This window comes from Lemur catta, chromosome 22, assembly GCF_020740605.2.
Source record: "Lemur catta isolate mLemCat1 chromosome 22, mLemCat1.pri, whole genome shotgun sequence".
NCBI classification, from domain to species: domain Eukaryota; kingdom Metazoa; phylum Chordata; class Mammalia; order Primates; family Lemuridae; genus Lemur; species Lemur catta.
The window spans coordinates 3,587,639-3,612,076 of NC_059149.1; the positions used below are offsets into that span (position 1 = coordinate 3,587,639).

A 24,438-nucleotide genomic window follows, 5' to 3' on the forward strand; every position below is an offset into this window, starting at 1 on the left:
TCTCTTAATAATTTTTCAGGTAACAGTGTCTAAAGAATACAATTTTTAAGATTAATATACAAAATCACCTTAGGGAATTACTGCAAGATGCTACTTTGCCAGCATGGCCCAGCATCTGTCTTAGTTTGTTTTCCCTTCATCTTTGCTTTAAAAAAAAAAAACAACCCAAAACTAAAACCAAAAAAACACCTAGAAGGTGAGGCAGGTGATTGTCTTCATGAGCTATTTGATATAGACTGTGGCAGAAGATGAAGAGAATAGAATGATATATTTAAAAAGCCAACTCAAGCACAGAATGCTTCCCATGTTATGATCCAGTGGAATGCAAGCTAGAAATAGGATAGAATTTAGAAATACGGCTCTGTGTTGATGGGTTAAGGCATTCAGACTCCCCAGTCCTTTTAAAGAACACTTCCTGTTCCTGGAGTTTCCTGGCAAACTCTTCTTCCAGTGTCTTTTTCCTAGGTCTCAATTTCTCTCTCCACTCCTTTAATTTTTGGCTGTGTTCCTCATCTAACTCCTTTAGTTTCTGTGTCTCATGCTCAACCAACAGGTGGCATTTTTCATTCTGCAGCTGATGCAGTTCTCAGACATTGGCTTCACACTGCAACTGAAGATCCCGCATTTGATTTTCATGTTTCTGATGCTGAGCCATTCTCTCATTTTTCTGCCTCTTTTCTTCTTGTGCAGCAAACTGTTTAATTTTGTCGCAGTCCTGATCTGGCGTAGCTGTTGAGTTAATTCTCAAACTTTTCTTAAACATGGTCATTCGAGTCTTAGCTTCACTGTGGTGAATCTTGGGTAATATTGTTTTTTCTTGAGTCTGCCTGTTTTTCAATTCCTCAAATAAGTCATTGATTGTAACACTCCATTTGTTCTGTTTCCTTCTCATGGCGCTTAAGTAGCTGATGTCTTTGTATGAAATATTGATCTTTAAGTTGCTTCAATGTTTTCTTTTGTCTTCTTGTTTCTTGTAAAGATATTGATCCACTGTCTTTAGTTTTACTGAGGAAGCTAGAGACGGATAAATTCAAGTCAATGCTGCTGTTATCAGCAGTAGAACCAGTGCCTGAATCAGCATCATGTTCCTTTTGATTCTCAGATTCTGGAAGCAGCATGGTTTCATTTCTTGACAAAGCACTGATTTCTCCTTCATTTTCTGCATCTCCAGAGTTGATATTAATACTGGGTATTAGAACAGGCTGAGGTTCACTGGGCTGTGAAACTGCAGTAACCTGAGGTTCTGTTTTAATTGGCACTTCATATGGCATTTCTTTTTTCTCTGTATCTATCTGAGTAGTGGCTTTATGAGCATCCTGAGTGTCACCTCCTAAAGCCTTTTGGTCAGCATCAATCACTACATTTCCAACCTCTGTTTTTTCTGTGCTACTTCATTCAGTAATTTCTTCAAACTCATTTGTCCCTAGTTCTTCACTGGTCTCCAATATGTTCTCTGAACTGTTTATTAATTGTTCCTTATTTTTATCTTCTACAGATTTTTGATCTATCTCATTAGTTTCAACTATTTCTTTAATAGAAACTTCCTTAGTACCACCAGCCTCAGGACCCTCCTCAGGCTTGCTTATTAATTTCTGGTCTACTTCAATCACTTCTTCCCCATCATTACTCTGAGTATCCTCAGCACTGTTTTCAACAACCTTCTGAACATCTACTCCCTTGTTTATTTCTACCACATTACTTGTATCGTTGATGACATCTTTTTGAGATTTGTCATCTTTTCCTAATTTCTCTTGGCTGTCTTCCTTTTTAAGGCCAACTTCACTATCAATTGCTTGAATAGCTGCCTCTTTTTCTCCAGTCTCTTGAGTAACTGAATCTATTGTTTGAATAACAGTATCTTTAATTTCTTCAGATTTTATAAGCCTATTTTCAAATGTCTGTTTCTCTTCCTGATCCCTTTCTTCCTCAGATTTTAGATTATCTTCAATGTTTGTTTCTAAAGTTATCACTGCATTATTCTCTTTTCCTTCACTGACTGAATTAGTGTTCACAGTTTCTTGGTTTTTTGTATCAGGTAGATTTTCAGACTCAGGTCTCTTCTCTCTCCCATTCTCTTTGATTACTGTTGTTCTATTATGGAGTTCAGCCATAGCTTCTAAATGAGCATCATTAACAAGTTCATTAATTCTATCCATAGCCTTTTCAGGTTCACCAGTGGTAGATTTTTCAATAAGAAATTTGTTGTTGAATTTATCTTCAGAAGTATTACGTTCTGTCTTTTCTGAGACAGATTCCAAAATACAAGCATTTTGTGAAAGTTTGTCTTCTTCAGAGGTGGCAATACTAAGATCAGAGGAGGCATGCTTATCTGAAGGTATTGGCAGAGAATTTTCTGCTTCCTCATCATCATCTTCCTCTTTACCATCTTCAACTTCTGTTACTTCAGCCTTTGCCTCTGCAATCAATTCTCAGATTGGTTTATTGGAACCAACAGTAACAAAGGGATGCTGCAGTAGCTGAGATGTATTCCACCTAGCATCCACATTCTTTTCCAAGCATTTCTTTAGAAAGTCCTTAAAATTTGAAAACCATTTTGATGGCTGTGCTCAGTAGGGGGCTCAGATTTTGCTATTTTTAGCAGCACTCGCATTGGATTTAATTCATCATGAGGTGGTTCTATCTCAGCCATTTCTATTAAAGTAATACCCAGGGACCAAACATCAGCTTTGTAGTCATAGGGTCTGTCCTTAGATGTTTCACATGTGACTACTTCAGGAGCCATCCAATATGGTGTGCCAATAAAGGAATCTCTTCTTTGAATTGTCCTCGTGTTTTTAGCTGATACTCCAAAATCTGCCAATTTAATATCTCCATCTAAAGTAAAAAGAATGTTGCCAGCCTTTAGATCTCTGTGGATGATTTTATTATCATGTAAGTAGTTCAATGCCTCCAAAGTCTGTTTGCAAACTACTTGTATTTGGGACTCAGTTAATGGTCTCTCAAGTTCAAGCATCACAGCATCTACTTCTCCACCTGCACAAAATTCAATAAGGATCCAAAGATTATTCTCATAATAGAAGGCATCTAGAAGCTTGACTATATTTGGGTGATCACAAGATGCTAATATATCAATTTCAACCATGTAGTCTTCAAGTTCTTCAGATTTGGTGCCAATCACCTTTGCAGCAGCTAAAACGCTGGTCTCGTTATTCTGGGCCTTGTACACTTTCCCAAAGGCTCCGTCATCCAGTTCTCCTATAATCTCCCTAAACTCCTCGGGGAGCAGGTCCCTCTTCACATGTTCGTACTGCCTCTTCTTCTTCTCGCTCCCCAACTTGAAGATCTTACGGAAATTGAAGAAGGACATTTTTCCTTCCAACACAGAGTTCCTTGCACTTAAAGGCTAAAAACAATAAAGGGCAAAGTTTCTCCTCCCTCCTCTCCTGCACGCAGCCAGCGTGGGGTCCCCCGGCTCCCACAGCTCCGACCAGCCGTCCCCCAGCAGGCGGGGCGGCGACTCGGCTCCGGCCCACGGTGGGGGCCGCGCAGGTGGGCGCCTTGGCCCTGGCCCACCCTCTGAGGGGCGGCACCTGCCTGGCCCGAGGGTCCGAGCTGTCCAGACGCCCGAGTCGCGGCGGCTTAGGCCCGTGTCACGGCGAGTCTCCCTGAAGCATTTCTTAATTCTCAAAGAGCTGGTACACAAAAAGATGGTACAAAAAGAAAATCTTTATCTGACAGTGAATCTGACGATAGCAAATCAAAGAAAAAAAGAGATGGTGCTGACAAACCAAGAGGCTTTGCCAGAGGTCTTGATCCTGAAAGAATAATTGGTGCCACGGATAGCAGTGGAGAATTAATGTTTCTTATGAAATGGAAAGATTCAGATGAGGCAGATTTGGTGCTGGCAAAAGAAGCAAATATGAAGTGTCCTCAAATTGTAATTGCTTTTTATGAAGAGAGACTAACTTGGCATTCTTGTCCAGAAGATGCAGCTCAATAATTGTGTGCATTGTTTTTTATATATATTTATATATACGCACACAATCTGGGGCTTGGTTTTTGATTTACTAATGTGAAGAAATAACTACATCTAATAAATCAAGTTTGATACATTTGTTTTGAAAGTAGTATTGAGAGAATTGTTGGGGGGTGCATCGATAGCACTGGTTACTTTGAACAAACAAAAGCTTTCCGTAGTTGCTTCCTTTATCAGAAAAGGACATATGATACCATGGTATATTATTTCCTCTGCACTAGAGAACAGCTCTTCTAAATGCTAGGGGAAATTTCCATAGCCATTTTTCAGTCAGAACTTGTGTTTAACTCATGCCTAAGGACCATTCTGGGTTTTTTAAATTTGTTTTTGTGTGTGTATACGTAAAATGCATATGTAAATGATTCTCTTTATTTTTAAACATTCACCGAAACAAAAATCATGGGTAATCCCATGTGTCTGTGATGCTATCATTCTGAGCAACCTAAGAACTGAAAATTTTCCTGAAGCTGTAACATTTCAAACTAAATAGTTGGTTCATAATTAATTGGATAATTTAAAGGCAGCCATATTAGAATCCGTATCTACATGGATATTCATATAAATGCAACATTGTGTTTGCAAAATTCCTAAAAGGAAAAGCTTTATCGCTACCAAAAATCTCCCCACCCAGATGAGGAAACTAGACAAATTCTGGTGTGTTCTAATACAGTAAACGAGACTTAGTTAAATGAACATTAAAGATTCCCCTAGTGAGCAATTCTTTTACAAAAACTTGAAATCCCTGTGCTGCATTGACTAAAAGTTCATGATTAATGGAATAGCTGAGGTTTGGCCCATGGAAACTTATTCAGATGGTTAGAAACGTTGGCAGTTTCAGACCTGCTGACATAAATGAGTGAACAAACTTTTTGTAATCTAAACTATTGACCTGCATGTTTTTTCTTACCCCAATTCATTTCTTACATGTAGGCTCAATCTTTTCAGTATTTGGGTTACTGGTTCTGCAGAAGCCAGGAAGAACAGCCTTGTAGTAATCAGAATGGTATCCAACTGTATACTGTTTATTGTAAATACTGGTGAACAGCGGTCAATAAATATTTTTATATTCCTAAAAAAAAAATGTTTCTTAACTGTAAACCTCTGGACAGCTGTAATAACCTAAGACTGACACTGGCTCAGGGTCTCTCCCCTGCAGGTGCCATGCCCTGCGACTGCCCGTGTCTACCGGACCGAGACAGTCTTCGCCTCGCAGGAGGAAGCGGGGCCCAACCTCTGCGTCATGTGAGGTCTCTCTGCGGCAGGTTGGCTGCTGTCTTTTGTCTTGTACATTCTGTTAAGAGAACATATTTTTAAAAATAAAATCAATCTTTTGAGGTGGTAGTGAGTGATTTGTGGGGCTCTCAGAAACTAACCTCTTCTCCTTATAAGCACTGAATGAAGCCGAAAGACATAAACTTTTGCTCTCCGGAAGTTGTCATCCTTTGTTTGAGCTGGCCACCTTTCTATTTTCGGGGCTCCTGACAGGGTCTCCAGGAGGTGACCCAGGACCAGAAGTGTCCGAGGAGCTAGTGGTTCCCGAGGGTTTGCTCGAGTGATGCGTGGTGACAGATGGGGCTTTGCTGAAGACTAACCCACATTCTGGGGGGAGCCTTCCTCCTCCGGTTCTCCTCTTCAGAATTCATTCCTCCTTCTACAGGAGCCCACAGACCTTATTTTTAACTTTTTTTTTTTTTTTTGAGACAGGGTCTCACTCTGTCACCCAGGCTAAGGTGCTGTGGTGCCATCATAGCTCACAGCAGCCTCACACTCCTTTGCTCAAGCGATCCTCCTGCCACAGCCTCCCGAGTAGCTGGGACTACAGATGTGAGCCGCTGAGTCCCGCCCGTCTGTCTTTTGATTCACCTTTTTGGTCAGTTTGGGCCCCTGACAACTCTAGCGTGGTCTGGTCTTGTCACCGTACCTGCGGGATCTGGTCACCGCAGACTCAGCGGTCAGGGAGCTTGGGCTCCTCCGACTCTCTGTGGCCCGGGGCAAGTCACCCGCCTTCTCCAGGTCTCCGTCTCCTCACCCACTTCTCAAGTGAAAACAGAACCAGGTGCTGCTCCACTGCTGCCGTGCGAAGGGCATGAGCTGGTGCAGGCGATGTCGCTAGAAGCGTCTGGAACACAGGGCCCCTCAGTGCGTGCCGACGGCACCCGCAGCGCAAGGCGGGAGCCTGGCCGACAGCAGTGTGACCAGGGCCCGCCCGGCCGGCCAGCGAGCCCGCCGCCCTCCTGCCGCCGCCCAGCCCCCCGGGGAGGAGAAGGGCGTCCTGTCCGGTCCTGCCCGCGCTGCTCCTGCCGCTCTGATGGCCCCGGCGGCAGCAGCCCACCGGTCCCCAGGGCAGGAGATTCCAGCCCTCGGCTTCTCCCGCTGCCGTCGCGTCCCCTGACTCTTCCTGGCAGCGTGCCCCGGCTCAGCCTTGAGCCCACCTTCCCACCCCTCGCCTGCCCTGGCCCCACGCCGGGGCTGCGGGCCTCTCTGCTCCTCCTTTGACCTCCCAGGATCTGCTGTCCCGATCCTGTCCCCAGAACCCGCTCTGGTGGAGGAGCCGTGGCCCGGGACACTTGGCTCCACCGAGCCCGCCGTCCAGACCCAGGGTTGCCAGAAAGGGCGGCGGCACCACCCCCTCCAGGGAGCCCCCCGGGCCTGGAGGAAAAGCTGCCGCTCTGAGAGGCCCGGGAGGCTGTGGAGTCGGCAGGGGCAGCCCAGGAGCTCCCGGGCCCCACACGGCACGTGCTGCGAGGGAGGCCAGCGTCCTTCCCTCCCGCCTGTGGGTCGGCTCCGCCCCGGCCCTGCCCGTGCAGGGCCTCGCGTCTTTGGGCCTTTCTCTCCTTCGTGCCGTGTGGGGTGAAGGCCCAGGAAGGTCGCAGGACACAGGCCCGGGGCTAGGAGCAGCCGCCAGCGTGGATGTGAGCACACTAAGGCATCGCCACATGGCCCAGAAACATCCAGGCTGGACTCACTTGTCCCTGGGATGCGCCAGGTGCAGGCAGGGGACACCCGCACCTGACCGGGAAGCAACTGCTACAAACCCTGCTGGGCGGGCCGCGGGTGACAGCTCGCTGCCGCAGTCCTGCCTTGCCTTCCCCGGCTGGTGCCCTGGGACCCTGGGGAAACAAACCGCATGGAGGTTTGTAATAACTTCCGACCGCTGTGAGTGGTGACAGGCAGGTAACTGCTCAGCGACTGGCTGTCTCCTGGCCGCGGCCAAAACCCAGCAGTCTCAGCGGGCGCCGCCTCCCCCATCCGAAAAGAATGGTTTCCGCTTCCCCGTAAGACAAACATCTGTAAACATTTCTCCTTTGATGTCGCTACGCTAGTCCCAAGTAATCCCCCTCCACCCCGGCCAGCCACAGAGGAAGAGGTCGCTGTCACCTGAAGCGGGGGCGGCCCGGACGCTGCTCACTTGCGCAGAAAGAGCCGGTTCTGCGCAGCCTCCGCGGTGGCCCTGGGGGACCTCGCGCTGCTCTTACTTTTAAACTCCAAAGTCCATCTTGGAGCTAAAGCCCTCTTTCCCCACGAGATGCCGAGGGTCGTGCACGGTGTGAGGGACAGTGTGGACCTTGGACAATGACCCGTAACCCCAGAGGCAGCAGCAACGCTGGGAGCTGCCCGCCCGGCCCGCGAAGCGCTGGGAGGTCCCTTTAGCTCTGAGCGCGGGGACCGAGCCGCCCCCTCCCGCAGCGCCGCCGCAGCTCAGCCTGGGCCTCAGCGTTCTCTTTGTTTTTCCCACAAGCACCCCACTTTCTGATCCACTTGGGTTTGCTAGTGGTACTGTTTAAGCGGAACCCAAAAAAATGTGGGGAAAAAGCTTTAACAATCAAATGAAGGCGTTAATATGAATCCTAAACGCTCACTGTATTGCTCTTTGCCTAACGTACACATAAAAGATGGAAGGCAAAACAGTAAGACGGAATCTTTAAAACTCGAAATAGAAAGGTCATCCTCTACAAAGCTCATTTGGGCTGAGCTGCTGCGAAACTCCCTTCTGAGGGTCAACGCTAGCGGGGACTAAAGTTCCCCCCAGCACCGCCTTTCTGTTGCCCTTCTCCCTCCGGACCTCATCACAGGGGCCTTCGGTTCCCTCATCTGCTCCTCCCCCTGTCCCTGTCCCTGTCCCTGTCCCTGGGGGGAGGGTCCTGGCTGCAGGCACAGCAGCAGCAGATGCTGGGACACTGAGTCCTACAGGCTGCCCTCCCACCTCCCACCTCTCCGCTGCCTTCTCTGTCACACGGCCAAGAGCAAAGCCTCCTGTTGCTTTCTATTCTACCCTCCCACGGGGCACCAACCCCCACAGCTCAGCAATGCTGGCTGAAATCCACTAAACTGATTTCCCAGTCCCCCAGCGGTTTATGGCAGCAGTCTGGAAGGCACTGGCCGAGACACTGACGACAGGGCGTCAGGGGCCCTCGCCAGGGGGCAGGGAGGAAGGAAGGCTTCCTAGCTCTTGTTCCCACAGACAGGCTCCTCTTGCCCTTTGCCCCACCTGCCACCTGCCACTTGCCGGTAAATAGCAGTTTAACACCCCGAAGCGCCTTTCATGCAAGGACTCACTGGATTAGGAGGAGCCAGCGGGAGCCTAAAGCAGATTAAGGGGAGACAAAGGAAGCTTTGGGGTTTATCTTCAGCTTTCCTGTTTCCAAGAGCTCCGCTCTCTTCCTATGCTCAGCCCGAAGCACCAAAGGGAGGGACAGAACGGAGGGACGGAGAGAAGGAAAAGGAGGGAACCCTGCCACCCCCTCACCTGCTGAGGCCAACCAACACTAGATGGTCACCTCCACCCCTATCCCCACTCATCCTAAGGTGAGCGTGGCCTTCCTGCCGGGGCTGAGACAACCTCTTTTTCTCCCTTCCTCTGTCCCTGCCCCAGCCCCTCCGTCCCTCCCTCCCTTCTCTCTCCCCTTCCTCTCTCCATCCCTTTCTCCCCTCCTCCATCCGACCATCCAGTGTCCAGTCCTGGACACCTTGGGGAGGTTCCTTCCCTTCCCGGATCCCTGTGGGGCTGGGGCTGGAAGGCGCAGACGGGTCGGGCAAGCAGCCGCCCTGGCGGCCGGGCCTCAGCTTCAGCCGGAAGGTGGTGGCCCCAATGCAGAGCTGCCCTCTGTGCCTGGCTCAGCTGTCCTTGCCCTGGTGCTAATGGTTCGCACACCTCTGTGTCTCCTTTGGTTTTCAGGCCGCAACACTAAATGTGACCCCGACAGCCCTTGGGCTCCCTGTCTCACAAGGCCAGGCTGGGGGGGTAAGAGGAGGTCCCTGTCAAGAGTCTCCTCCTTTCACCCCCTCCCTGTCTGGGTGTTCTTCCGTCAGCTCTTACATCTGACGCTCATTGTCAACAGGTCCCACGTTGTGTACAGGCGCCGAAGGGACAGATGACTGGAAGGGCGGAGCCCATCTGGACGACTTTCCCTCCTTTGCTGCATCTCTCTCGGGATTCTCTACATTTCGTGTTTGAAAAGGAGGGCCCTGGGCACTGTCCCTGGTCACAGTGGAAGCTTCGTTGACCCGGAAAGACACCAAGCTCTGTCGTCTCTGCAGCCCTGCTGCTGACTGGACGGCGGATCCCAGGAAGGGAACACGGGAGCCAAGGCCGGCAGGAGAGCGAGGCTGGGTGGGAAGACCTGCTCCGCGGGAGGCTGTGAGGGTTCTGGAAGGAGCCCACCAAACCGTGAGCTCCTCAGGAGAAACAATGAGGTCAGGTCTTGAGATTCTTAGTGTGGGAGGTAGAAAGGGGTGGGTTGGGGTGGGGGCGAGGTGGGCATTTCTCTGCCATTTTAGGCAAAGAAGAAGAATTATTCACCCCCCCCCTCCCTAGCCTACATGTGTGCACAAGCACACACACACAAACGGGTAAAAAACAGTAATCCACCAGACTGGTAAACTAGCTGTGGAAAATTCAAAATGGTTTTGGGTAAAGTTTCAAGGAAAGGAGGAGTGTGGCTGCACAGCAGGCTTTCTCCAGAAGGATTCTGGGCCCGTTTACAATTGCCGTCCTTCAGCTTCTCCACAGAAACACCAAAATGGCGTCTGGGTGGCGGCCACACTGGCGTGTCCACGCGGGTCACTGCTGTGCACACAGCAGCCCACCCAGGGGGTTTGTGTTTACTCTGCCTCACGCCACAATGGTCTGAGGAGGCTTTCAGCCAAAATAGGTACGGGGACATGCTAACACAGGATTACAGAGTTTGCTGAAGGACAGACATCAGAAAACTGGCAGACTAGGAAGCTCTAAGCTTTCCTTTCTCCACAGAACATTAAAAAATAAAAAGAAATTTTTTGAACCACTTTTGACTGAGTACTGGAAAACAGTCAAAGGTTTACAGCAACCAAGTGAATGCCCGATCAAGAAAATGCCATCTTCAAAGTGAAAATTTCTGTTGTGTTTTTACTTACCCTGGTCCCACCTTCTTCCCAGTGTGGTGGCTGTATCAGTCTTGAAGCAGCAGCAACCAGCCTCGTTTCCAGTTCCTTCCCTGGTGCCGAAAGAATCAGAGCAGATATTACTTGCAAATTGTTATGCACATCTCTTCTATACTGTCTGGGAGATACCTGAAGGACTGACTCACTAGTCTGTGTCACATAGCACAGAACACACACAGGTGGGAACACAGAGGGACAATGTTCATGAAAGCTGCAAGATGACTGCAGACTCACCGATGCCTGGGGTGAAAGATTATGAGTGGAGACATACAATAGACCACCTGAGGCCCAGACTGGAAGCTGGAGTGAGACTCTGAGAAATTGGGATATTCAAAAGCAGCTGTGTCTGCAGGGGAATTTACATGCTCAGGGACAACGTGTGCTCACAAAGTTCTGAGAGGACCTAGACTTTCACCTCATGCTGATCCCTGGGCTCTGAGCAAGCTTCACTGATTTTGAAGGAGTGCACAAAGACAGTCTGCAAAGACCAGGAGACCCCTTGGCCTTCAAGGAAATCTCTGTCCAAACATTAGCTGAACACAAAGTAAAGGAACAAAGACTTCAGCAATTACACATGACAAGGAATAGTCTTATAAAAAAAGTTTGGAAAAGTCTCAAACAAATGGACTGCTGCTACATGCTTCAACAATTTTTACAAAAACCAGCAACCCCTGGAGAAGGTAAAGATTCTGAATGTCAGAGTTACCACATTATAACAGTAAGATGCCCAATTCTCTCTCTCTCTCTCTCTCTCTCTCTCTCTCTCTCACACACACACACACACACACACACCCACTCCACAATGTGTACAAACAAAGAGGAAAACATGGCTCATTCAAGTAAAAAAATATTAAACAGAAACCATTCCTGAGGAAGCCCAGACATCAGACTTACTACACAAAAAAATTTAAAATGTGCTCAAATAACTAAAGGAAAACATAAGCAAAACCACTAAAGGAGATCAGGAAAATGATATGTGAACAAAATGACAATATTAACAAAGAGATCAGAATTTTTGAAAGTACCAAACAGAAATTCTGGAGCTGAAAGCACAACAACTGAAATGAAAAATTCACTATAGGTGTTCAACAGCAATTTGATTTCAGCAGACAAAAGAAAGATGAGTGAACTTGAAAAAAGAACAAATGAAATTATCTCATCTGAGGAGTAGAAAGAAAAAAGAAGGAAGAAAAGTTAGCAGAGCCTAACAGACCTGTGGGGCACCATCAAGCAGAAAAACACACGTTATGGAATTCCCAGAAGGAGGAGAGAGAAAAGCAAAACAGATGATTGAAAGAAATAATGGTTGAAAATGGCCCACATTTGCTTCTACACATGAATTCACAAATTTAAGAAACTTGAACTCTAAGTAGAATAAAGTCTGAGACCCATACCAATACACATTATACTCAAATTGTCAAAAGACAAAAAAAAAAAAAAAGAATCTTGAAAGTAGCAAGAGAGAAGGGACTCATAACATACAAGAGACGCCCCATACGATTATCAGCAGATTAATCATCAGAAACATTTGATGTCAGAAAGCAGTAAGAAGATTTTTAAAAAGAATAAAGCAATGGGAAAGTAGTTTAAAGTACTGAAAGAAAAATAATTTGTCAACTGAGAGTTTTATATTCCAAAAACTGTCTTTCAAAAATATGCAAGAAATTAAGACATTCCCAGATAAACAAAAACTGAAGGAGCTCATTACTGGCCCTATAGGAAATGCTAACAGAAGTTCTTTAAGTTAAAATGAAAGAAAACTAGACAGTAACTCAAAGCCACGTGAGGACAGTGCTGGGAAAGGCTCCTGCATTTCCAGCGACTGCCTTCCCTTTGGCAGGGAGGTGAGAAGCCTGGGTGGTGGCAACTAGGGCAGGGCTGGGTCTCTCCAGCCCCCCAGGGCTCATCTCACAGCAGGAGCTCGGCCCTGACAGTCCACATCTTCTGGGCCTGAGAGCAGGTGGAAGGCATTTCACTGCAGGGCCAACAGCACACCTGCTGTCACTCCAGCAGGTCCAGTTGATCTCTGACACATGTAAAGCAAGGTGTGAAGATAAAAATAAAAGCTTTGGAAGCTGCGTTTAAACAGGAAGCCAGTCCTACCTGCCAGCACATCCCCACACAGGCACCTCAGAGATAGTGCGGGTTTGGTCCACACCGTCCAAGAAAGCAAACATCGCAATAAAGCAAGTCACACCAATTTTTTGATTCCCGGTGTATGTAAAAGTTGTGTCTATACCAGACTGCAGTCTATTAAGTGTGCAATAGCACTGTCTAAAAACAAAACGTAAATCCCTTAATTAAAAACCACTTAATTGCTAAAAAATGCTAGCGATCATCTGAGCCTTCAGTGAGTTGCAATCGTTTTGCTGGTGCGGAGTCTTGTCTTGACGGTGATGGCTGCTGACTGATCAGTGTGGTGGTTCCTGAAGGGCGGGCGGCTGTGGTAGTTTCTTAAAACAGGACAACAATGAGGCCAGCTGTGGTGGCTCATGCCTGCAGTCCTACCTAGCACTGTGGGAGGCCAAGGCAGGAGGATCACTTGAGGCCAGGAGCTTGAGAGCAGCTGGGCAAAACAGTGAGATCTTGCCTCTTCCAAAAATAAAAAAAAAAATTGTCTGTGCATGGCGGGGCACACCTGTAGTCTCAGCTACTTGGGAGGATCGCTTGAGTCCAGGAGTTCGAGGCTGCAATGAGCTATGATCACCCCACTGTTCTCCAGCCTGGGTGACAGGGCAAAACCCTGTCAATCAATTAATCAATAAAGGAAGGAAGTTTGCCACATTAACTCTTTCTTTCACAAAAAAAAATTCTCTGTAGCATATGACACTGTGGGTAACAGTAGAACTTCTTTCAAAGTTAGAGTCAGTTCTCTCAAACTCTCCTGCTGCTTTATCAACTAAGTTTCTGTAATATTCTAAATCCTTTGTTGTCATTTCAACAGTGCTCACAGCATCTTCACCAGGAGTAGATTCCATCTGAAGAAACACTTTCTTTGCTCACCCGTAAGAAGCAGCTCCTCATCCGTTCAAGTTTGGCCATGAGATCGCAGCAATGCAGTCCCATCTTCAGGCTCCACTGCTAATCCTAGTGCTCCTGCTATTTTTGCCACATCTGCAGTTATTTTCTCCTCTGAAGTCTTAAATCCCTCAAACTCATCCACGAGAGTTGGAATCACCTTTTTCCAACCTCCTTTTAATGTTGGTATTTTGATCTTCTCTCATGAATGGCATCTAGAATGGTGAATCCTTTCCAGAAGGTTTTCAATTAACTTTGCTCAAATCCACCACAGGAATCACTACCTATGACAGCTGTGGCCTTACAGAATATATTTCTTAAATAATAAGACTTGAAAGTCGAAATTACTCCTTGATCCACCGGCTGCAGGGCGGACGTTGTGTTGGCACGAAAACAACATCAATTTCCTGGTACATCTCCATGAGGGCTCTCGGCTGACTGGCTGTATTGTCAATGAACAGTGACATTTTGAAAGGAATCTCTTTTTCTGAGCAGTAAATCTCAACATTGGGCTTAAAATATTCACTGAAACACGCTGTAAACAGATGTGCTGTCACTGCTGTTTCGCCGACAGAGCACAGGCAGAGCCGAGTCGGCCTAAGTCTTAGGGCCCTGCGGCTTTCACAGTGGCAAATAGCACCGGCTTCAGCTTAAAGTCGCCAGCGGCATTGGCCCTGACAGAAGAGTCACCTGACCTGTGAGGCTTTGAAGCCGGACATTGACTGCTCCCGTCCAGCTGTGAAAGTCCTGGATGGCACCTGCTCCCGACAGGAGGCTGTTTCATTCACATTAAAAATCTGCGTTGAGCGTGGCCGGCAGGTACCTTGGCGAGATCGTCTGGACAACTTGCCGCAGCTTCTGCACCAGCACCGGCTGCTTCCCCGTGAGTTTTACTAATGTTATGGAGACGGCTTCTCTCCTTCAACCTCGGGAACCAACCTCTGCTGGCTTCCGACTTCCCTTCTGCAGCTTCCTCTCCTCTCTCAGCCTTCACAGAACTGAAGAGAGTTAGGGCCTCGCTCTGGATTAGGCTTTGGCCTAAGGGAACGCTGTGGCCGGTTGGATCTTCTGTCCCCACCGCTAACACTTTCTCCGTGTCAGCGAGACTATTTCACTGTCTCATCACTTGTGTGATCGCTGGAGCAGCAGTTTTCATTTCCCTCAGGAACTTTCCTTGGCAGTCACAGCTTGGCTGACTGCGGGGAGTTAGCTACGCTCCCGCTCCCCGCAAAGAGGTTTTGTCTCTTTCTTCGGGTCAGGTCTCTAAGTTGACCACGCCAGTTTGCGGGGAGTCAGCTGCGCTCCCCGCAAAGAGGTTTTTTCTTCCGATCAGGTCTCTCAGGCAGGGGTCATCGCAAAGGATGAAAAAATAGTAGGAAACAGAAATAATAGTAATAATACACAGAGCCAAAGATATAGTTTATAAAGTAAAGGTTTATGAAAATAGATAAAAGTAGGGTATCCGGATGGGGGTATTTCCTCCCGCCAGAAATATCTCCCCAAAATGAATATCCACACAGGTGTTATATAGGGTAGATACAAACTCCTGTTGCCAAGGGCAACAGGATTTACATACTAACAGGCAGTTTGCTTTAGGGTCAAAGTCTTCTAAAAGGCTACTACAGATCCTTTGACTAACTCTATCTAGGGGAACAATGAGTTGTAAAATCTTCTTGGGGCAAACTTCTAAGTTTTCTGATAAGGCTATTACTTTAGAAAAAACAGAGACATCTTGGCTCCGGTGATTGTGTTCTTGGAGACAGAGATGATCTCAGAAGTCAGCATGAGCTGTGCTTTGTGTTAATTACTTTAACCGCATGGCTCCTTCTGGGCCCGGCTTGGGCATTAGCATATCTCTCTGATCAGCTCTCATCTCCGGGGGTCCTTGCCAGCTCTGGCAACCCATGGCTCTAGGAAGAGGCCTGCCTTGTCTTTCAAAACAGGTGAGAACCATAGGCCCAGTTTACAGCTGTCTCTTTGAAGTGCAGCTTTTACTGACCAAGGAGACGCCCTCCTGAGACGAGGCAGCTTTTGAACTAACACATTTCTTTTTTCTTTAAGGCAAAGCCTTATGTGACTTCTGAAATCAAATCTTGTCTCCAGAAATACAGGGGGCATTTCTATGACTCAGTATTCTTAGGCTCAACAGCTGACCTCGGAGCAAGCTGTCACCTGTCTTGGCTTCAGACTTGCCTTCCTTGCTAAATTTAATCCTTTGTAGCTTTTGACTAAAAGCGAGAGACGTGCAACTTCCCTTCCCTTGAACACTCAGAGGCCCCTGTATGGTTATTAATTGCCCTAATTTCTATTTTTTTATGTCTCAGGAAACAGGGAGGATTGAGGAGACGGAGAGAGATGGGAGACTGTACTCCCCCCACAACACGACATCAATGCAAAGCAGCCCTCGGAGTGAACCCCATCTCCAGGGAGGAAGAGCGGTGCTGTGAGATGCTTGGCCTCAGACCCGTCTCCACGCTGGAGCACCCACGACAGTAGACACAGAAGCTGGAACGTGGGTCTCTGTGGAAGGAGAAAGGTGGCAGTCTCGCACTTCCCACCCTCTGCCTGTCACCAGCTAGTGCAGCACTCTCGCTCCCAGGCTCCCTTCTCCCTCCTCACCACTCACCCCTCCCGGCTCACCTCTCCTGTCTCCACTCTTTGCAGGTCAGGACCGGCCCTTTCCCCTCCACCCTCTGTGCAAAGCCCAGAAGAAATCTGAAAGTGACACGGGGGGAGGCAGCTGTTGAGACTGACAGAATCTAGGCAAGAGAACACCCTCCCGCTCCACGTGGTTTAGCAAATTTCCAGAGAATACCGCGGGACCACAGCGCCAAAGTGTCACCTTGTAATAAAGTGCTCTCATACCTAGAACCATTCTCTGGGCTCATCTCTCCCAAGAGGCTCAGGAGTTGTCCCCTGGACACCTGGTTCCCGACCCTGCGCTCTTAGGACTCAGCTGCTCTCACTCCCGACACACGGGAACGAACTTCTTTGAACTGGTGACTTTGCAAAGCAACGCTATAGCGGGGTGAACAGAATTGAATTCATACTAAGGTATAGAATATCGGCAGGTTATTGAGCAATTAAGTTAAACATAATTCTGGAGAACTGCAGTTGTGCGTCAACTTTAACCCTGCATGTACAACACTGCGCTGTGAGCCTGTTACTAACTTCCACCCCCGCTGGCCCCCGCCAGTGGCCTGGCCCTGGTTTGTCCAGGCCCATTGCCTTCGTTACCTGTCTCTGTCCTCCTGTGTGTCCCAAGCTGGTCCAGACGAGCCCGGGTGGGATTCGTCTCCCGCGGTGTCTGCGGACTGGCCGGCTGCAGAGACTGTTCAGTTCTCCGTTGCTGCAGCTGTGAAAGTACAGAACTCCCTCCTTAAGCACATGGCACTGTCAAACAGGGTCACAGTCCCGCGCCTGGTGGTCTCATGCCTGTGCGAAGGATGACAGGCCTGAGAGTTCCCCTGTCTGTGCTCCCCTGAGTGTGCATGTCCCCAAGTCCCCCTGCCGCTGTGAGACGCCTCTGCCAGAGGAAAGGCCCGGCTGGCCCCCCACAGGGTGGACAGAGATTCGCAGACCTGGTGGGCGCCAAGAGGGGACAGTCCACCCTCCCGCCGGGGCCCCCGCAGGACCCGATTGGGCCAAACAGAAGCCTCTTCTCTGGGTGGTTTCCTGTCTGTTCCTCAGTCTCAAATCCTCCACGTGCCACCTGCAGCTCAGACACCAGCGCTAAAAGGTAACTGCTCTGGACAAAAGGCTGCTTCCCCGCAGTTGGGGGTTTACCATGGCCTTTCCCAGCGTTAAGTGCCGGGGACACACAGGAGGATGAGACTGTCAACGAGACCTTGTGAGGAATGATGCCGGAGAACCGTAAGGACCCACCAACTGGCGTTGAACAAGGAAAGCGCCCAAAGCGCTGGGGGATTTTCGGTGCCCTCCCAGGTGTCAGTCTCCAGTTCACTCTCCTGGTAGATTATGTGTAGGACGGAGGACCAGGTGGAATCTTCTTTCAGTGTTAGGGGGCTACGCGGTGGCTCACGTGACCTCCGGGGGCCTGAGCCAAGGGGGAGGAGCAGGCAGTGGGTCCCAAGCTGAGTTCATGGGTGGTTGTCTGCTGCGGGGTTAGACGTGGGGAACCCCAAGTGCATCGTTTTATATGCTAGGATACAATACCAGATCTTGTGCAACTAAGAAATTCCATTCCTAGGCCGGGCGCAGTGGCTCATGCCTGTAATCCTAGCACTCTGGGAGGCCGAGGTGGGTGGATGGCTCGAGGTCAGGAGTTTGAGACCAGCCTGAGCAAGAGTGAGACCCCGTCTCTGCTAAAAATAGAAAGAAATTATCTGGACAACTAAAATATATACATAGAAAACATTAGCCGGGCATGGTGGCGCATGCCTGTAGTCCCAGCTGCTCAGGAGGCTGAGGCAGGAGGATCACTTGAGCCCAGGAGTTTGAGGTTGCTGTGAGCTAGGCTGACACCACGGCACTCACTCTAGCCTGGGCAGCACAGTGAGACTCTGTCTCAAAAAAAAAAAAAAACAACAGAAGTTCCATTCCTAAAAACAGTGTGTTGTTACACACTGCTGTTGGAGATCATCTTGAATCGGCTGAGACCTAGAAATCATCTTCCTTCCTTTGTTTACTAAATGCCTAATATGAACTGGTTTCTTATCAGTTGCCCTTCTCTGCAAAAAAGCCCGGTATGGAAAAGGTGGCGTCTGCCCAGCAGTGATTCCAGCCTCCGTGGGCCTGTGTGTGTCTGGGAGGGGCCCGTTTTCCCTGCGGCCTCCGACTCACCCATCCACCACCCTCCTGCTCTTGGTTCTTTCAACGACCGTGGGACGGGCGGCCAGGAGGGAGCGACGTCTGCTTCTGAGCGAGGCTCCTACAGGTCTCCACCCGCCCTCAATGATCATTCGCTTCCTCAACTGCCAGCATCTGATCTAGCTGGGACTCCAGAGGAAACAAGAAATGTTCACTGGACAAGAATAAAGAGTGTGCTAATGCACTGGAGATTTCTCCCTCGCCCTAGTCACTTGTCTCTTCCCCTCCCTCCAGCCTCCCTCCAGCCCCCACTGGCCCTGCCAGTGGTGCGTGTCTGCTTCAGGGGCCCGGGTCTTTCCACATTTCAGGAGGCATCCCGCCGAGCCCTCCTGAGTTCACCGGGGACAGCGACACCTGCTGCTGCTTTTCTGCTGGAGGACAATTTCATTCTCCCAGAAAACACACTTTGGGTCCCTACTGGGTGCCAGGCTCTATTTTAAACACTAAGGCTACAGAAACACACACACACACACACACACACACACGCGGTTCCTGCAGTAAAGCCAGTTATAGTGTTGTAGGGCAGACGGGTGACTGTAACAGAGTGACGAATGCTGACAGCAGTCAGGACAGGGATGGGGGTAGGATCCCAGAGAGAGGGACATCTAGCCCAGACAAAGAGACAGGCATAAAATTCCTGACACATCCCGCTACAGCTGCATCCTGGACACCCAGTGGCTTTGGCAAGGAAGTGAAGATGATTTAGACATTTATCTTCACTTAGCTTTGCTTGGGGACAAGTGGCCTGCAGACTTGTCTACCTGGCCCAAGATGACTCAGGTAATGAAGACGGCCACTCCGCCCCACACAGCCCCATCCCACCGTCTACCTGGGGCTTGGGTGGCTGCCATTGCATGAATCTGGAAGCAAACCAGTCCCGGCCACTAGAGAGGAGTATTGCTTCCAAAAAGTCACGTGCCCTCACCCACGCTCTGTAATCTGCCTGCGACTGGCTAGTGGTGAGGGTCCTTTTTCCCCTACGGGCTGAGCTCTAGAGGCATGACAGGCTGGTGAGGGTCTTGTGTCTCAGCCCCACTGCCCCTGGATCCACGGAGGCTACTTTAAGAGGGGGCCGTCAGCGGGCGAGGGGAGAGCTCCTTGGGAGCACGGTATTCACGCTGTCGTGTTTCCGTGCCTCGGTTGCACCATCCCTCACTCAGAGGAAATGTGCTAAGTAGTTCCAGGAGACAATTAAGGGGAAAATAATTGCACAGCATTTTAGGAGAATGTATCAACAAGGGAAAATATCAGCAACTTCACTGGAGGAGGCGGAGGACGGCCCTCTAGTTGGGAAACCAGGCCTTTGGCAAAAGAGTTTAAACTCCCTGACTACATTTTATTGACAAGGTCAGTCTTTATTCTTGCTGCCAAAATTAGAATCTAACCTTTTTTCTCTGTCATAACAACCCCGGTGTTTAATCACCAATTGTGCAGGGTGGTAAAAAAAAAAGTTGTATCCTTTAAGTCTGGAGATTGACAACACAGAGGAGGGAGCTATTAATTTCCAGAACCACCCTGTCCAAGAACTATTTTCCTTTCCTCTCTTCCCAGATACCCAGATGGAAATCTGCCCTTCAGAGAAGGAAGGAAATGACACAATGGACAAGACTTCTACGAATAAGTAAGCTTTGCCCAGGACATGGACGGAAAAGTAAAGAGAGAGAGAGGGGGAGAGAGAGAAACTCGTTAACCCCGCCTGACGGTGCGTCAGATGCGGTGTGTGTCCCTCCCCATCCCAGCACTGGACAACCAGGACACTGAGCAGCCTATGAGCCTTCTCGTGTTCACCACACGAGTTCACGGAGAAACAAGAACAGCGTGCTGTGTTTCCAGACCCTCTGCCTGGCTGCCTGAGGATGCAGCCCCTGCCCACATCCAGCCAGGGCCACGGCTTCGGATGCTCATTCAGGGACCTCACACTGTCGCTAGGACAAGGGCAGCAGGCACGTGGCTGAGCCAAGTCCATGGCAGGACGTGCGAGGCAACTGCGGTGTAGAGGGGGCGAGGAGGTGGAGGGAGGGCCGCCACAAAAGCAAAGCAGGAAAGACGTGGTTTCCTGGAATGAGGGCAAGAGCATGTCAGAGAAGCTCGATGGTCAGGAAGGCTGCGTTCCTGCCCGAGCTAGATGCAGGCAGAGGCAGGTCTGGGATAGAAGGACAAACGCTGCCTGTAACGGGATATGAAATCTCAAGTCCCTGTGTCTCTTTTTTCCTGCCTTAGATTTGGCCCGTCCTTGGCTGGACAGGGAGGGAGAGTGACCCTCCCTGGGACGTGCTGACCAGGCGGCTGGGTCTGCAGGGAGAGCCTTCCTCTCGGCAAAGAAGGGGGAGATACATTCGGTCGTGAACAGCTCAGAATCCTGTTTTAGAAGTTCTTTCTGATTTGACCACCATAGCTTTTTGTGAAAGAAAAGCCAGGAAGATGGCTTTGATGTGAAAGAGAAAGGGGGATCCAGGCACAAAGTGGAGGAAGGTGAGGAAGAAACCAAGAAGTGGAGAGAAACCCCAGCTCTGGATCTGGGAACTCAGTGGCAGCAAGGGAGGGAGTGGCCCCAGCGTGGGCGGGAACTCAGCACTGCAGCAAGGGAAGAGCCCCTGGGGGTGCAGTTTAAATACCCAGGAAGTCCTTCAGCTCAGGCTCTGCCCACAGAGCTCCTGGCCAGCACCGTGCACCCACCCACGTGCACACACACACATGTGCACCCACCCACGTGCACACACATGCATGCACACACACCCAGGTGCACCCATGCATGTACACACACACCCAGATGCACCTACCCATGTGCGCACACGCGTGTGGACACACGCCCACATGCACGCACACCAAATACAAAGAAGTCTCCTGGCACCACACAGGCTGGTGGACAATAGCTCATCTGGGCCAGGGGTCGGACTGAGCAGCCTGGGCTAGAACAGCGGGAATCAACACACACCAGGATACGCATTCCTTGAAAGACAAAAGGATTTTGTGACTATCTGAGGTAAAGCAAGTTTGGAGAAAACCGTGAGGTAAAGCAAGTTTGGAGAAAACCGTACACCAAGGTTGAAAGGTATCATGATGCCCCAAAGATCTTGCCTCTGGGACTTCAAGGGCTTGTGGAGCCCTCCCACAATGCTGCGGGGCTGGCGGGGGTGACCAATAGAGTCTGGGGGAGGTGATGCCTCCTGCAGCTTCTGCCTTGTCCCTTGGGGGAAGCTGGCCACCACAGCGGGAGGACCCTGAAGCAGCCCTGTACAGAGGGGTCCGGGGAGAGGAACCGAGGGCTCCACCAATCACCAGCTTGCGGGCCGAGTGAGGATCCCCGGCTCCAGTCCAGCCTTCGGATGACGCGTCACCAGCTGACACCTTGACTGCAGCCTCGGGGGAGACCATGAGCCAAAGCCACCCAAGCAGGACGCTCATAAATTCCTGACCCGCAGATGCCGTGAGTGGCATCTCACAGTTTATTGTTGTTTCTAACCACTGGCTTTTGGGATAATATGTTCTATAGCAATAGATAGCCAATATAAATATATACTAGCATGTTGAAATCTTAGAGGGAGTCCTACAGTTTCAGATAACGTGTTCAGCTTTCACTCAGTGTTTGGCAAATGCTTTTGTTACACAACATTTCTTTCAAAGAACGCCTCACGAACACCTTAGGGTGTTAATGTCGCACCCGAAGTGTACTTTAGCAAGATCTGGGCTGGCTCTGGTTGTATTTGTGGTTAAAACTTATATCACATACACTTTATGCAATAGTTTGCATGAGATAAAATTGCATCTAAAAATATTTAAATAAAGACTTAATTGTAATTTTAGAAACATAACTACATCACATGCATTTAGGTAGTTCCCCATTTAAAGGAAATCTTGTGTCGAGTTAGCATTTGGAACACGGAAATTTGCTTCCCATCCCATCGTCTTTTAATATTAATATATTGCTTTTTCTAGGCTAGCTGAAGGAAATAAAAAATAAAATAAGAAATAATGTATTGGCTTTTTTGTAAAATCAAAGCTTATTTTTATAACTGTATTTAAAGCATTTGTAAAATGAAAAAATAAAAATAAAAGACCACTCTGGTCATTAAAAACTTTAACCCCAGCTTCTGGTTAAAATGGGAAACCTGAGCTGTTTGCTGCTCTAAGTAGTCTGGTTGTCTGAAGAGGAGAAGGTCGAGGAAGACTCGGCACAGCCCCAGGCGTCCCAGAGGGCTGGGAGGGAAACACTAAGCCATTGTCCTCCGGGCCACCATGGAATGAGCCCAGGACACTCACCCGGAGAAAACTCATCTCCTCTCTTGAAGGATAAGGGGACTCGATTCTGAGAATGGCTTCAAAGAGCTAGAAGTAAGAGCGGCCTGAAATTCCAGAGCCTTCAAGGTTGTTCCCGGGCAGAGGGCTGCAGCGCCCAGGGCCTCCTTCCAGGCCGGCGGTGAAGTGGCCTCAGACCGAGTCCTGGCCCAGCCCCTGCCAGCGGGGCCACCTCAGACTCCTACTTGGCCTCTTCTGGCCTCACTTTGTTCACTTGGGAAAGGGGGTAGTGACACCTACCGCACAGGACTCCCAAGTGGGTCACGTGAGAACAGGAAGCAGCAGGTGCTCAATTCACCTGGCCCCCCACTGTGCTGCTCCCCCCCTTCCCCCTCCCCCATCTGCCCCTTGGAGCCACGTGACCCCGCTGACCCCAGTGCACTCAAGACCCCCTACGGCAAGGGAAGCCCGATTCACCAGAGGCGTCGATTAGGGGAGATCATTCTTCACTACAAAAGGATTTTTCTCTTTCCCAAAGGATTCACTTAGAATAGCTTGTCACCTCGGATAGGAACCCCAACTTCCCCGGAGTTTACAGACAAGTAACTGCTTGGGAACCTCAACGCGGACGCCGGCGGGCACTCCACGATCAGTCGGCCGTGCAGCCTTCCCGACACCGTGACGCCAGCCCAAGGCAAATGCTCATGAAAACCAGTTGTGCACAGTTTCTCAGGAACATTCTAATGGAAGCAGACCCGCCACTGCCCGGTGCCCCAACACGACAGGCCGCGGCGGCTGCCCCCGCGCTGGCCAGAGCAGGCCGGTGCCCGGCCACGGGGTTTTAGTTGAGTGAGGAAAATGAGCTATAATTACATTGTCAAGAAGTCAGCTCGTGTAATCTCCTCAGCTTGGGTCTCGAATGCCCCTCACTAAACAGAACGCGCCTGTTCCATTAAAACAGCCCCTCGCACCCTGTCCCAGCGTGTTGCCATGGAGACTCCACAGGCCTGCAAAGCAAGATGCTGGCCGGCCCCTGTCACCCGGCAAGATGAGGGGAGACTAAGTGCCCTCAGGGAGCAGCTGCGTGCCCAGGCCACGGGCCTGCTGGGTGCACATTCAGCCCTGGGCATCTGCCAGGTGGCAGGACCCCTGCAGGAGGGCAGCCCCGGCCCTAGATCTCATGGGGGCTGCCTGCGGGGCTCTGAGGAGCCTGGGGCTAGAGGACCTGGACTTGATGTGGACAAAGAAAATCCCCCAGGTCCCCCTCAGCTCCAGCCAGGAGAATTTCTGAGAACAAGGGGCACAGAAAAGGAAGAAGAAGAAAACACAGGCTATGTCCTCACAGTGTGCAGTCTAGCTCAGGAGCTACATCTAATCCACTCACTGCACGGACAGTAATTCAGGACCGAATGTCACGCCTCAGCGCGGCAGGGCTCGGCTGCTGTGTGGCCAGAGAAGCTAAGAAGCCCATGAGGCGGGCAGGTCCCACTGGACCTCAGGAACGGAGGAGGACTGCGACCACGTCTCGAAGCTCCCCATTTACCAGACCCTGTGACGAGTGCTTCTCGTGGGACTCTGCACGTCACTCTTCTGCCGACATCGTGCGGGTGCTGGTACCATTTTCATTTTACATGAGGTGACCGGATTCTGAGGGTTCAATGAAGTCACACACATGGTTTTAACATGGATCTCTTTAGCCCCGAAGGCCCCTTGGTCCTAACCTCATTTAGATGGGCAGGAGGCAGGAAGTGTTTGAAAAAGATGAAAGAGGCCAGCACAGTGGCGCACACCTATAATCCCAGCACTTTGAGGGGCTGAGGCGGGAGGATCACTTGCGGCCAGGAGTTCGAGAGCAGCCTGGGCAACACAGCAGGACTCCATCTCTACAAAAACAAAAATTAAAAAATTAGCTGGAACCTGCAGTCCCAGGCACTCAG

The 24,438-nt window shown here is 49.8% G+C and overlaps 1 protein-coding gene, 1 long non-coding RNA gene and 1 pseudogene across 2 annotated transcripts; all 3 read right to left on the reverse strand.

Annotated features, from left to right (window-relative positions):
• On the reverse strand, positions 1-1,163 carry LOC123626445 (annotated as a pseudogene).
• Positions 1,164-4,822: 3,659 nt separating this feature from the next.
• Positions 4,823-9,420, reverse strand: LOC123626715 (collagen alpha-1(I) chain-like). Its single transcript, XM_045535951.1, has 5 exons — positions 9,315-9,420; positions 7,521-7,774; positions 7,012-7,107; positions 5,919-6,885; positions 4,823-5,288 (listed from the first exon to the last, which is right to left on the reverse strand). Exons 1-4 carry the CDS (start codon positions 9,418-9,420, stop codon positions 6,034-6,036), a joined length of 1,308 nt encoding a protein of 435 aa, XP_045391907.1. The 3' UTR covers positions 4,823-5,288; positions 5,919-6,033.
• A 6,444-nt stretch (positions 9,421-15,864) lies between these two features.
• Positions 15,865-16,370, reverse strand: LOC123626446. Its single transcript, XR_006730851.1, has 3 exons — positions 16,301-16,370; positions 16,076-16,150; positions 15,865-15,955 (listed from the first exon to the last, which is right to left on the reverse strand). It is a non-coding gene; the product is annotated as an uncharacterized LOC123626446 (long non-coding RNA).
• Between the last annotated feature and the right edge of the window lie 8,068 nt (positions 16,371-24,438).